The sequence below is a fragment of the Thunnus maccoyii genome, chromosome 14 (assembly GCF_910596095.1).
Source record: "Thunnus maccoyii chromosome 14, fThuMac1.1, whole genome shotgun sequence".
NCBI classification, from domain to species: Eukaryota; Metazoa; Chordata; class Actinopteri; order Scombriformes; family Scombridae; genus Thunnus; species Thunnus maccoyii.
Genome location: NC_056546.1, coordinates 1,252,741 through 1,266,487, shown reverse-complemented (window position 1 = coordinate 1,266,487; position 13,747 = coordinate 1,252,741). Strand labels below are relative to the sequence as shown.

General features: G+C 43.0%; 2 protein-coding genes across 10 annotated transcripts in view; one reads left to right on the top strand and one right to left on the bottom strand.

Annotated features, from left to right (window-relative positions):
• The window catches only part of usp54a (ubiquitin specific peptidase 54a), a 44,370-nt gene extending 42,656 nt beyond the window's left edge, over positions 1–1,714 (top strand). For 5 of the 6 annotated variants that reach the window (XM_042432426.1, XM_042432423.1, XM_042432424.1 and 2 more), the window contains one exon: positions 162–1,714. In XM_042432426.1, coding sequence (XP_042288360.1) covers positions 162–787 — 626 coding nt within the window. In that variant the 3' untranslated portion in view covers positions 788–1,714. The remainder of the gene's footprint in view (positions 1–161) is intronic. The other variant, XM_042432427.1, reaches the window with a different exon arrangement.
• Positions 1,715–4,693: 2,979 nt separating this feature from the next.
• Positions 4,694–13,747, bottom strand: part of LOC121911181 (multimerin-2-like) — a 36,250-nt gene continuing 27,196 nt past the window's right edge. For all 4 annotated transcript variants that reach the window (XM_042432432.1, XM_042432434.1, XM_042432433.1 and 1 more), the window contains 6 exons: positions 11,241–11,677; positions 10,970–11,149; positions 9,260–9,724; positions 8,294–8,636; positions 6,261–6,767; positions 4,694–5,414 (listed from right to left, as the gene is read on the bottom strand). In XM_042432432.1, the coding sequence (XP_042288366.1) occupies positions 5,014–5,414; positions 6,261–6,767; positions 8,294–8,636; positions 9,260–9,724; positions 10,970–11,149; positions 11,241–11,677 (2,333 nt within the window). In that variant the 3' untranslated portion in view covers positions 4,694–5,013. The remainder of the gene's footprint in view (positions 5,415–6,260; positions 6,768–8,293; positions 8,637–9,259; positions 9,725–10,969; positions 11,150–11,240; positions 11,678–13,747) is intronic.

Here is a 13,747-nt window from a genome sequence, read left to right as displayed (position 1 = left end):
TTAGTCACAACTTGACTGATTGTGGAACAAAACGGGCCAATCACGCGTCTTATTGAGTGAATGTTTACTTCCTGTTTTTTTTCCTTTACGTTTGTTGCAGCTCTTCTTCTTTGTGTTCTAATCTTTTCTCTCCTCCTCTTCCTCCTCCTCCTCTTCCTCAGGAGCGGGTGTCCAGCAGCAGTTTCTGGTTGTGTCTGACAGGCATCAGAGTGCGTCAGGAGGTGAAGGCCTCCACAGCGTCGCGATGAATTACGGCACTCTGCCTCGGGCTCCCCGCAGAGCTCCACATCCCTCCTCCTTCTCCTCCACCTCCTCCCTCCCCAGGCCCAGAGCCGGCTCCTCCCCCGCCCCCCCGCCGGCACCGCCACAGAGTCTCTACGCCACCCTGACGCACCCCCGCCGCCCCGCCGCCACTAACAGTCACTACCGCCAACCGTCGCTGCCCAGTAAAGTCAACGGCGCCGCTCACCTGCCGCCGTCCCGCCACCCTGCCCCCCCCCTCAGGGTGCCGGGGGAAAGCCCCGCCCAGCCGCTCCGCCTGGACGTGCCCCCTGAGAGCGACTGGCGGCGCGACGCCGACTACAGGACTGTCAGCTCCACCTGGGACCTCCGCTCCACCCGCCACCACCAGTCCCTCCAGAGGACCGACTCCCACCAGCCCCCCCTCGCCCGGCAACGCAGGTCCCCCCAGCTCTGCTCGCTGTGCCAGCAGCTTCCTGCGCAGCCGTCACGCCCGTACTGCCCATCCTGTGGCGCCTACGTGGCTCGATTCCGCCCCGCCAGCTGATCGAGCCCGAGGCTCGCCACCGGGACCCCCCCCCACCCAACAGAAGAGTTTTAATCACATGTCCATCAGGACAAATCAGATCTTCAGTGAAGATTCAGTCAGTTTATTATTTTCTATTTAAAATGTGCCAACACGTCGCCGCCCACAGCGTCACCTGCTGCAGGTGTCGGTGGATCTCTGCTCTCTGATTGGTCTGATTGGTCTCCTGTTCTGCAGCATCATGTGGGGAAGAAATCCGCCACTTTAACAGTTTCCTGCTTCACTACAAACCTGTCTGTTCCTCCTCAGTCTGGACGCTCACACGGCCGCAAAAACCAACACCGACAGATTTCTTACACACAGATTCGAGCGTCTGCTGGATTTAAGCACATTTCAATTTGTAATGTATGACGTATGACGACAGGAAGCCGGCAGATAATCGATGGACGACGGACAGACGTGAAGCAGAGCGATCGGATCATCAGACGCCGCTGCAGCGCGGAGCTCTGAGAACCTGCTGAGAGTTAAAGTCACATCAACAGTCACTCAACAAGTATGAAACTCCAGTTATTCTTCTCTCCACGCCGGTCGGATTTACCAACGTTTAAACACGTCTTTAATCAACGGAAGAGCAGAGTCGTATCACTGAAACATTAAAGGTTATATTGTTTTCTATATAAATATAATATAAACTGATCCAACCACGTTAGATCTGCTCTCACAGACACAGAAACCAAACTTTTACCAAAAAGTCAGTTTGTTCAAACTCAGAATAAAAGTCATTTCAAGATAAAAGATTAAAATCGAATCATGACGCTGAAGTCGACTCACGTTTCTGTCACTTCAACTTTCACGTGAAGCTCAAATTACGACCGAATCACATCAAAAACTACGAGCAGCAGCAACTTCCTGCTTCTGACGGGTCAAAGTTCAAGTCAGGTCACTCAATTCTAAACTGGAAATCTGATGATCTACAGAGGAAAAAACACGATGAATAAATGTTGTGAAGCCTCAGACACACTCACAATGCCCCTTTTTCTCCTTTTTTAAAATTATTATTATTATAATAATAATTATTATAATTATTGTGGTTTCGGTCACGTCGCAGTGATACAGACGTGTTATTGTTTAATTATTAACTCATTCAGTAAAATCTATTAAACAGTTTCTCTGTGATCAATCAATGACGCTTTCCATTCATTCAACGTTTTTTTGATCATTTATCACATTTAATATTTTATAAAGCAGGTTTTTTGGATTTTGCAGCATTTTTTTAATAAGACAGAAAAGTTCAGACGTTTGTCATAAAGGATGTGAGGTACGAATCATGTGGCGTCGTTATTCTCATTATTGATTAATCTCATTATTATCTTCATTAATCAGTTAATTGTTCAGTTACGTCTTTGAATGTTTCGTCCGAATCCCAAAAATATTCAGTTTACTTAAAAAAACAACAGCAAATATTCTCACTGGACTTAAAATGATCGATCAGTTATTAAACCTTCTGTCAATCGACTGATCGATCAATCGACTGATCGATCAATCGACTCGTCGTTTCAGCGGCAGTGAAGAGGAGAATAACTGTCGATCAGTGTTGAATACTTGAGGTGATTATTGATGTGATTATTGATCAGGATGTGCCGTTCAGATGTTTTGATGTGAATATTGATCAGGATGGACCTCTGAATATAAATCTACTTCTGACTCTATTTATTTTTGTAGCTTGTCAGACTGCGTTGTGCATAGATTAATGAAACTATTCTAACCTGAGTAATTCTGAATAATTATACTCTGCCGCTATAGACCTGATCTCATTTTCTAAAGTTAGTTTAGCAGCCTTGTTTGGGATGTCGAGCCTTTATTATTATAATCGCAACACGCGGCTGATTTCTGTCGTTTCAGAGCTCGTTAGACGATTCTAGATTCATAACTGAAGCTTTTACTTTACCAGAGTTGCAGCTAATATTTAGCATGATGTTTCCAGATGTGTTCTAGCCTTGAGAGAATTTATTATAATGATGATATATGCAGATGTTTTTTTTTTTTAGTGCAGTGACTCGACTGCATTTAACTCTAATTTAGTGCACTTCAGAAGTGTTGATAGATTTTTTTGTTTCTGCTTGTTGCTCATTTCTTTTGACGTCTCGAAGCTTTTTTGTTTTCGTACTCAGACGACATTAGATCGGTTTATAGATGATGAAGGAACACTGGATATTAAACATGAAGGTGTTTTTAATAACTGACTGTCCTACTGCCAAGAATCCATTCTGCTAAAAGTGCTGACCCCGCCCGCCTGGCGCTTCCAGGTGAGCTCAAACAAACGAACCCAAGTCTGGTCTGAATTCAAGGCAACACTTCAAAACGGGAATATAATCAATTTTTATTAATTTAAATATGATCATTGTGTTCGGATGTCGATGAGTTTGAGTTCAGACCAAACCTGAGTTCATCATAGTAACGATGCAACAAAGAAGTGTCAATAATTCAAATGAAGAAAAGTTATTTTTTCACCGTGTTAAAAGTTATTTTTTGGCTTTTTTGCGTTTCGCCAGATTTTATTTTGTTTTTGGTATATATTTTCTGCTTATTTTTCTACACTGTAGACTTTAACAGAGATGATCAGATGATTAAAATGTTTAAAGAAAAAAAAAAGTGTCTTCTGGGTTTTTATTGGTAGAAAACAGTTCCTTTATTTAAATATATATATATATGCTGCTCTGTGTTTTGTACAGAATAATGTTGGTGCTTTACAAACAGGTGACGTCACATACAAATATTTTCCTCCTTTTAAAATGTGTAAAAGTTACTCAGACAAGTAAAAAAATCCTTTTAAAATACATTTTTCTTACATAAAGTATTTAACAACAATATTGACATAAAGTATTTGTTCATAGCTCTGTTGGTACTTGCATAGATAATTATGTTGTTCAGTTTTACAGATGAACTCGTGACCTCTGACCTCCTCAAACACATCTTTTAAAGTCCAACTGAGATTAAAGTGTAACGTTAACAGCTCTGTAAATCACTTCCTGTGTCCATCTCGAAGAAAAAGTCAGAAACCAAAAAAGGAGAAAAATCTGTTTTAAACACGGTTCCATCATCTGGAGTCTTTTACAGCCAATCAAATGTTTCTTAAAGCGACGACGCGTCGTTCTATCAGACGGTCACACTGAGCCTGATTGCATCCTGATACTCAACACGACAACCTGCGTCAGTTTTACTGCTAAAGTCTCGTTATTATCTAACTTAAACACACGTCTTGTCCTGCTGTTTAGCTAATTAGCTGCTCAGTGGTGGAAAGTAACTAAGTACATTTACTCAAGTACTGTATTTAAGTACAGTTTAGAGGTACTTGTACTTTACTTGAGTATTTCCATGTGATGCTACTTTCTACATTTCAGAGGGAAATGTTGTACTTTCTACTCCACTACATTTATTTGACAGCTTTAGTTACTTTTCAGATGAAGATTTGACATAAAATAACATAATGAGAGTTTATAAATTACTTTATTAAAGATTAAACCAGCGGTTCCCAATCTTACTGGCTTAACAAAACATGTTTGTGTCTCTGAGTTGTTTGCAGTTTTATTTAAAGAGACATTAAATAAATAAACTGTTTGAGGCCCAAAGAGGTAAAACTCTCCAATATTTCACAAAAACACAAAGATTAAAGAAAAGTTCTGAAAAATGATCATCTGAACACCTCAGATTTAATTGGTGACCTTCATAAAACAGTTCAAACTAGCTTCACCTCCAGCAGTGTTAATAATGTACTTTGTTAAATGTATTTAATATATCAGTCACAGCCTGACTGTCTGCAAAACCACTACTATTACTTTAATACTTTAAGTACATTTAGCTGATAATACTTATACACTTGTACTTATGTAGGATTTTAAATGCAGGACTTTTACTTGTAATGGAGTATTTTTACATCGTGGTATTGAGTATTTCTTCCACTGCAGTCAGTTGATCAGACAGCATGTAAACATACCTGCAGACGTCACACAGAAGTTTGTTGATAATAAACATCTGTTCTGGTTGTAAAGACGGAGGATTCGACGTGATTTCAGTTGGACTTTAAAACAAGCTGTTGGAGGTTCATTTGAACGTGTAACCAGATGAAACTGGTTTGCAGCAGCTGATCTGTGCTCAGTTTTCAAACGAAGCCTCCTGCAGCTTTTTGTCCCTTCGTGGCTTCAGTCTCTTTTCACCGGCTGTCAGCTGATTGGCCCACAGCAGCGCCCTCAGGTGGCCCGGTGCAGCAGCAGCCCGGCGAACACATTGTCCTCTGACTCCGCCCACGCCCCTCCCCTCAGGTGCAGCCTCAGCTCCTCCCCCTCCCTCAGCAGCAGGAGGCTCACGGCGGTGACGGGCCCCGCCTCCGTCACCTGCTGCCGCTGCAGAGACACCTGAGCTCCGCCCCCTTCCCTCCTCAGGCTGACGAGGGCGGGGCCCGGCCTCAGGTCCAAGGTGAGGACGAACAGGTAGATCCCGTCCACCGGAGCGGTGAAGGCGCCGGCGTCTGCATCAAACTGACCACGGTTCAGAAATGCTTCAAACGAGATGTCGCCGTGGGAGACGCTGCGAGGAGAACCAGCGATGAACAGCAGAGAGGCGTCTGATAGGCCGGACAGGACGGGAACACCTGGACCAAGAAACACTCGTATGAACAGATTTGTTCTTAAAGGACAAAAGTTCAACATTTTGGGAGATATGCTGCCAGATGTTCAGACGCTAAATATGAAGCTATAGCCAGCGGCTGGTTAGCCTAGCTTAGCTTAGCATTAAGACTGGAAACAGGTGGAAACAGATAGCCTGTCCCTGTCCAAAGGTAACAAAATCCACCTGGCAGCATCTCCAAAATCCACTGATTAACATAACAAATCTTCATATTAATCAAAGTTTTACGGGGGTCACATGCAGGACTATGACGGAGAAAAGGTTACGTTAACTACTAGCGTTGTACTCAGCGTGCAGTGGTATCAAAGCTCTCAGCAAGAAAACAAATAACTAACTTTTCCTTTAAGAGACGTAAAAAGTGATTTACGACAACTTGTCACATTCAAGTTTCGGTGTATTTAGAATTTTCTTTAAGGTACGAACGAAATTCACGAGTTCAGAGCTGTCGTACGAACAGACAGTCTGTTTACGGGAGGAATCATGAGAGAGTTTAAATATGATAAATAAACTAAATATATATAACAAAAACAAACTGATTCATTTATTGTGTTCATCATCATCGTCACAGTGTTTCCCTGTTGAGCTGCAGGTGGAAGTATAGTAACAAAAAGAGGAACTTTGGCACTAAAAAGACTGTAACGTTGAAAGATATCTACTTGATTTGACTCTTTGGACGCTGAAGCTTCATATCAGCTTTTAGGAGGAACGATTACAGCAAGAAAAACAGCTTTAATGTTCATTTGGGCTCCTGACTGTTGGTTTAAAACACACAGGAAAGATTGTGAACTCGTCCTTTAGAAGAAGCTCCCACCTGTTAAATCCCTCCTGGTCCGGTGGTTTCCTCTTCCCGACTCCTCCCTCGCTGCTCCTCTCTTCTTCTCTTTCTTCCCGTCTTTGTTCTTCACCAGGTGCCACAGTTTATCGAGCTCCAGCGTGGCGCCAGATCCGGCCAGCACGTCGGCGTTACTGAAGACATTCTTGAACATCCTCAGGTGGTCCTCCAGCCCTCTCTTCAGCCACGTCACCTCCGCCTGCAGTTTGGCCTCCTCGCCACCAGGCGGCGCCGCTCTCTCCGCGGTGGTGTTGCAGGCTGCCGGGCAGGGTTTCTCCTCCAGCCGGAGCACCTTCAGCCCCAGCTCCTCCACAGTTTTCTCCAGGTTCCACAGATCGCCGCCGTCTCCTCCGGGGTGCGGAAGCCTCCTCTCAGGGTGGAGGAGCAGCTGGCGCTCTCTGGCTGGAGCTCCATCGCCGCTCCTCCTCATGCCGTCGGGGTACCAGGAGGAGGGCTGGTCTGCAGACGGCACCTCCTCTCTGTCTCCTGGGAACAGAAAGAACGAGTCACATCAGAAGGAGAAACTGAAGGTGTTGAAATCACAACCTGAGAGCTGCAACAATCAATCTGTTGATTAGTGAATTCAATGTTTAATCTATAATCTATAAAAAATGCCTGTCAGCCCTCATTTCTCTCTTCTTTGCTGTTTTTCCTGCTGCATCTAATAAAGGCAAAGTTTAACTGGTGCATAAAACAAGCGAACCTCAGTAAGTAACTCAGTAGGCGTCCCTTAAATCTCACATCATCCCTCTTCAGTCACTTTAACTCACACTGATCCAAGTCACACGCTGTGTTTTTATTAACTGATGACATCACAGCTTTTATAACTAAACAATCTGTTCTCCTGTAAAATATAAAACATGTTATTAGTAATATTTTACTGTCCTTTTGCATTAAGTTACAATAATGTGTCAACACATTCAGACATATTTTGTGTTTCAGTGCACGATCCTTTTGAATATCTGTCGTCCAACAAAGCTATGGTCAGCGGGCAGATTAAGGGCCTGATATTCTCTAAAACATGTAACATAAAAAAATTATGGTGATGCTTTATTTTACGTGTACCTTAATTTTACAGTAATTTCCCAGAAATGTTTGGAGTAATTTGCAGGTATTTAACGGTTCATTTTACAAACAGGTGATGCAACTTGGTACAAATTATAAGAGAAAACAGAAGAAAGTGTGAAGTTGGTTGAGTTGGGATTTGCACACACACGTATTACATCTGGGCTCATATGTTGTGGTTAATTTGCAGAAATTCCCGCCATTGGAAACGTAGTTAATAAACAATACGAGCGAGAAAACAAGGAAGTTTTGTTTGTGAGCTGCATGTCGAGCCGCCTGCGAACCCGGAGGCTGCGACTACAAATCCAACCTGAAAACCTCCTCCGAGAACCGACGCCCTTACGAAAAAAAACACACACGTGAGTTATCACATGTGAAACAGCACTTCACATGTGATAACTCACATGTGTTTTAACATGTGAAATATTCAGGGGCACATGTGATGCATTCAGGGCACATGTGATGCATTCAGGGCACATGTGGTTTTCGGATGTTTCACATGTGATGCATTCAGGGCACATGTGGTTTTCGGACGTTTCACATGTGATGCATTCAGGGGCACATGTGATGCATTCAGGGCACATGTGGTTTTCGGACGTTTCACATGTGATGCATTCAGGGCACATGTGGTTTTCGGACGTTTCACATGTGATGCATTCAGGGCACATGTGGTTTTCGGACGTTTCACATGTGATGCATTCAGGGCACATGTGGTTGTCGTTTTTTTTTTTACGTCATGATGTCACTGGTTCCCGGAGGAACAACAGACAACAGATCATGCAGCCGACTTTTCTATTCTTTGTGTTCTTCTTCTTATTTTATATTTGAGTTTGTTTATTTAGTTATTGTATATAATTTAAGCCTGTTATCTATCTATTAATTGATTCATTCTGTCCATCGACTGATTGATTTATGGACTAATCGTCCTCCCCTCCGGGTGTTGCTACCTGTCCCGTCGCCCTGCAGGGAGGCGATGCTCTCATCGTGTCTCCTCAGCTGCTCCTGCAGGAGCGTCAGCTGCTCCTTCAGGGCGGAGATGGAGTGGGCCTCCTGGTCCTGGACGGACCACTCCAGGAACTCCAGCACCTCCTCCCCCAGCAGCAGCTCCAGCACGTCGCTGTGTCGGATGACGTCTTTCAGCAGAGATTGGAAGGAGCCCGCCAGGCGTCTCATTTCCTCCTTCAGCTTTCCGTCCGCCTCCTTCAGGACGGAGACCGAGTCTCTGAGCTGGGTCAGGCTGTGCTCCAGAGTCCTGGTCCTGCTCTGCTCGGAGGCCAGAGACTCCTTCACCTGCAGGGTGAGGAGGAGGAGGAGGAAGAGATGCTGATGTAAAGATATGCTTTCATTTTTAATTTTACATCAATTAACTTCATTCCTGCTAGTTTCAATAATTACTGTACAGAAGTTCAGTTGCTGTCAGAAGACAAAGAGGATTAAAACCACCAGAGTTTAACATTGAACATGTTGCTGTCAGATAAATGTAGTGATAAAAGTACATCAAATAGAAATACTAAAGTACAAGTACCTCAAAACTGGACTTGAGTAAATAATAATATACTTTATAAAGTACTTTAAAACCAGAGTTACAAAGTTCTTTACTCGGAGAAATCAAGATAAAACAACTCAGCACAATAAAAATAAGATAAAATCAAATAGCTGATAAGAGAATCATTTCATTCATATTCATAAAACATATTAAAGAAGTCAAACATCAATTAAAGGATTTTTTTAAAGATAAATTCTGAGAAGTGATTTAAAAGATGATCAATAAATCATAAACTGGAAACATTAAAGTAAAAGTACGTCAACATCAGTAAAGTACTCAGTTATAATGTTAAAACACTTTTAACTGATATCTTTTAGTGTATTTTTAGTAGAAAACTATTAAATTAAACTATAAAAACTCTTCGTACCTGTTGAAGGCCGCGCTGCAGGGCCTCCACCGCCGGCTCCCAGTCGCTGGCCCCGCCCCACTGCCCCGCCCCTCCGTCGTCGTTCTCGTCCAGCGCTAACCTGTTCTCATTGGCCAGCTCCGTCACGTTGGCCACGCCCCGCTCCAGTCGAGTCACGGCGGCCTTCAGCGCCGCGCATTCGCAGTCGGTGGAGGAGTTGTGCTTGTAGAGGGCGGTGTACAGGTAGTCCACGTCCACGTCCATCTCCTGCATCCGCTGGCCCTGCTGGCTCAGGTTCCCCGCCAGCTCGCCGACCCGCCCCAGCACCGCCTCCTTGGCCGCCTCCACCTCCAGCCCCGTCTCCATGAACTGGATCTGACCGTTGCGCGCCGTCTGGCTGATCTGCTCTCTCAGCTCCTTCGTGTCCCTCCTGAGCTGCTGGACGCCGCCTGACGTCACCTCCACGTCCTCCATCAGCCCGCCCACCTGCACCACAGCAGCCTCCGTCATCCTCACATCCTTCCTCTCCATTTCATCGCATGTTAAATGATTTTTAATAAAATGTTTTTCGTTTAGTCTCTTCTGTGTTATTTTTAGAATATAAACAAACTAAACCTGCTTTCAGACTGACTGGTATGAAGGAGGCGAGCAGAGAGGACTGATGTGATCAGAGCTGATAACTCACCAAATAATAAAAGATTAGATCTCTAGTCTCTATTCTATTTCTATTTATTCTATTAGAGTCAGTAGATAGAATGATTGTACATCATTTAGCCTTTAATTGTATTTGTTTCTTTTACTTCATTGATCATCTATAAGATTTACAAATGTCAATAAAGTTTTATCAAGTAAAACTGTAACAAATATGCTGAAAGCTGTATGTGTGTGTGTATATATATATATATATACACACACACAGACACAGACACACACACACACATATACATATATATGTGTGTGTGTGTGTCTACAGGTTGAGTCTGGCTAATGAACTAATGATGATCTTCTTCTAAATCTAAACTCCAGTTTTGTACTAAACAATAATTAGATAAACAGTGTGTATATTTAATAATTGTGTGTATTTAATAATTGTGTGTATTTAATAATTGTGTGTATTTAATAAATGACGGTAAAAAGTCGTCTACATGTTTCATGTTTGTTCTGAAGCATCTAAACTACGATGGTTTTATAAAATATTAACTTGTTCTTTGCAGAAATGTTGTGAATGAACTGAAGTTGCTTCATTTTAACATCAGCTGAGTCACATTGTGAGTCTGAATCCTGAACGATTATATCTTTAAAATATTTTTCATCGTATGATAATGAAATTAATATCTTAGGATATTATCTAATAATATTATCTCAGCTTACACCTTAGCTGCACAATGTTACATAATCAATTATCTTGTCAACAAGATTTTAAAAATCAGTTTTGTGAACCTTTCTGGAGCTGCAGAGGAGTCATAATGACTCTGGTCTCTCCATCAGAACACGCAGACTGGAAATATTGATCTCCACGGTTCCTGATCAGGTTCCTGATCAGGTTCCTGATCAGGTTCCTGCTCTCCAGAGGATGATCACGTAGATCAGATAAATCATCAGGATGTTTGTGTGTGTCTGTAATGAGCACTGCGGCCTCTAGGGGGACGCTAGCAGGCTTAAGACTGATCTCACGAGCAGTGCAGAAACAGAGAGGATTCTGGGTATTACGCCTGTTTTGGTTGGACCCACCTTCACCGTGTTGTTGACCACCATGTTGTCCAGCCGTTCGATGGCCTCCCAGAGCGCCGAGGAGTCCGAGGGCTGCGGCAGGGAGGGAGGGGGCAGGTGGTCCTCCAGCGGGTCCTCAGGGATCTGATCCTGGTCCAGCTTCAGCTCTGACAGGGTGGCGTTCATGGTCTGCAGGCTGACCTGGGATCAGACACATGAGCTGTGATGTATTCTTATTGAAAAATAAATAAATAAAAGACACAGTTGTAAAGGAAACTTGTTGTCGTCTGACCTGCAGCATCTTCTGGTGGCGTTTCAGCTTCATGTCCACGTCCGCCTTGAAGCTGGTGAGGTTGTAGTGCAGCATTGCATGCTGGGAGTGCAGCCTGTTCTCCATGTCTGTCCGCTGGCCGTCCATCTGCCTCCAGACCTCCCTGATGTCCTCAAACATTTCATCCAGTTTGGTGTCCAGGCGCTCCACCGCCGCCTCGTCCCGCTCCAGGACGCCCGGGGGCTCCGTCCGCAGCTCGGCCCCCCGCTGGCTGATCTTCAGCTGGGCCACGTCCCGGGCCAGGTCCCCTACCTGCCGGCTCAGGTGCTCCAGTGAGTGGTTGAAGCCCTTCAGGATGGGATCCAGCTGGGAGAAGACCAGAGCCATCATGTCGGGGGCGGAGAGGACGGTGGTGGCCATTGTGTGCGTGGAGGAAGCAGCACCCACCTTATCTACGACTGGAAAAAAGAACTTATTCAATTTCAAGCAAACTTATTTTCATGTGAGGATGTTTATTTGTACGGAGGCCCAAATGGGACACGAGCAGAGAGGAACTGCTGCTCACCAAATAAATATGATCTGCTGTAACTATCAGTTATAATAGAATCCAGAAATACATTTATTGTTTTTATCTACTGTGATCAACACTGTTGTTCATGCCTACAGTTAGTGTGGCAGCATGTTTGTTGTTGTTGTTGTTTGCCTGTCGGTGGAACTAGATGGAAAAACAGAATATTAGGATTTTATCTGGAGAAGATCTATGGAGTGAAAACAGTGCATTAATTATTTATTACATGTGTTTTATAAGATTAATAAATGTGTTTGTGTCCAAATGCACAAAACGTTTTCAGAGTAAAAGGATCATCTGTGTGTGTTAAAACGCACAACTAAAGATCAATAAATCTAAACTGCAGTTTGATGCTCGAAAGATCCAACAGACACAAATATTCAGATACAAATATTTTAATTCACATTTGTAAATCTTATTAAATGTGTGTAAATAATTGACGCAGCATTTTTCACTCCATAAATGGCTGAAATACAAATATGATGAGTTGTTCTCACACACACACACAATACACACACCCACACAGACACACAACACACACACACACACACACACACACACACACACACAAACACACAATACACACACACACACACAAACACACACACAACACACACACACACACACACAAACACACAATACACACACACACACACACACACACACACACAAACACACACACAACACACACACACACACACACAAACACACAATACACACACACACACACAACACACACACACACACACACAAACACACAATACACACACACACACACAACACACACACACACACACACACACACACACTCCTCGGTGAATCACAGCTCTCTGGGGGGGGGGTGCTGGCTGGTTGGTTGTTCTGCTCTGAAATGGAACCAGTTCAGTTTCCAAACTGGACCATAAACACACTGCAGGGGAACAAAAACATGTGAACGCCTGCTGCGCTGCTGTTTGTGCTCGCTGGGCTTCGTTCCTCAGAAAACAGCGACGCTGCTGCTGCTGATGTTGATGCTCAGAGAATAAACAACGTTTCTGTTGGTTCAGTAAAAAGCAGGACGGAGACGCCGCAGGGCTCGACGCCTCCGTCTGATCCTGGACGCCCACACACACACACCCCACTGAACGAAAAAGACTCTTCTCACAGAAGCATCATCATCATCATCATCATCATCATCATCATCATCATGGGAAAAGCTTATCCAGCATATTTAAAGCCACTAAAAGAAAACAGAACGTTTTAAAAATGTTCTTGAAAAGGAAATCTGTTAAAAATAAAAACAGCAGCTGATTTATGAACGTGATATTTTGAGTCACAGAACACAGTGAAATATAAACAGGACAAATATATATATATATATAAACTGTATATTTGTTGTTCTAAGTTTTGTACCCTTGAAGTATCATTTTTAAACTACAGCAGGAAGTTACTTTATTTATTTATTTATTTATTTATTTATTTATTCATCTTTTTAAGTTTTTAAGCTGCTGATTGAGGTCGAGCTGATTTAATTTACTGGTTTTATCTTGTTAAGGTTTTTTTTTTAATGTACCCAGCTGGTATTTGTTTGTGTTTTGTCTGTTCTGATGTCTGTTCTGTTATTCTGTTATTTAATTCTATATTTCTATAGTCTGCTTTGTTCTTCTATAGTTCTAGTAGTAGTATAGTTCTCTCTGTTAGGTTTATATTATCATTTTACTGACCTACAAACATAATGATTATTGTATTTTATTTCTGTCTGCTGTTAATAGTTGTGTGTTTGTGTGTTTGCTGAAATGTTTGCTTGTGTTCTGTCGTAAGAATTCTTGTTTTGTTGTAGTTTTTGTCTTTATGGCGTCTTGTCGTCTTCGTTCTGTAAATTTTTTTTATCAGTTTATAGGTTTAAAAACATCTCATCAAAGGACTGCAGGTGAAAATTAACGAGCTGACTGACACACATTTACACAACAGCTGATCCATG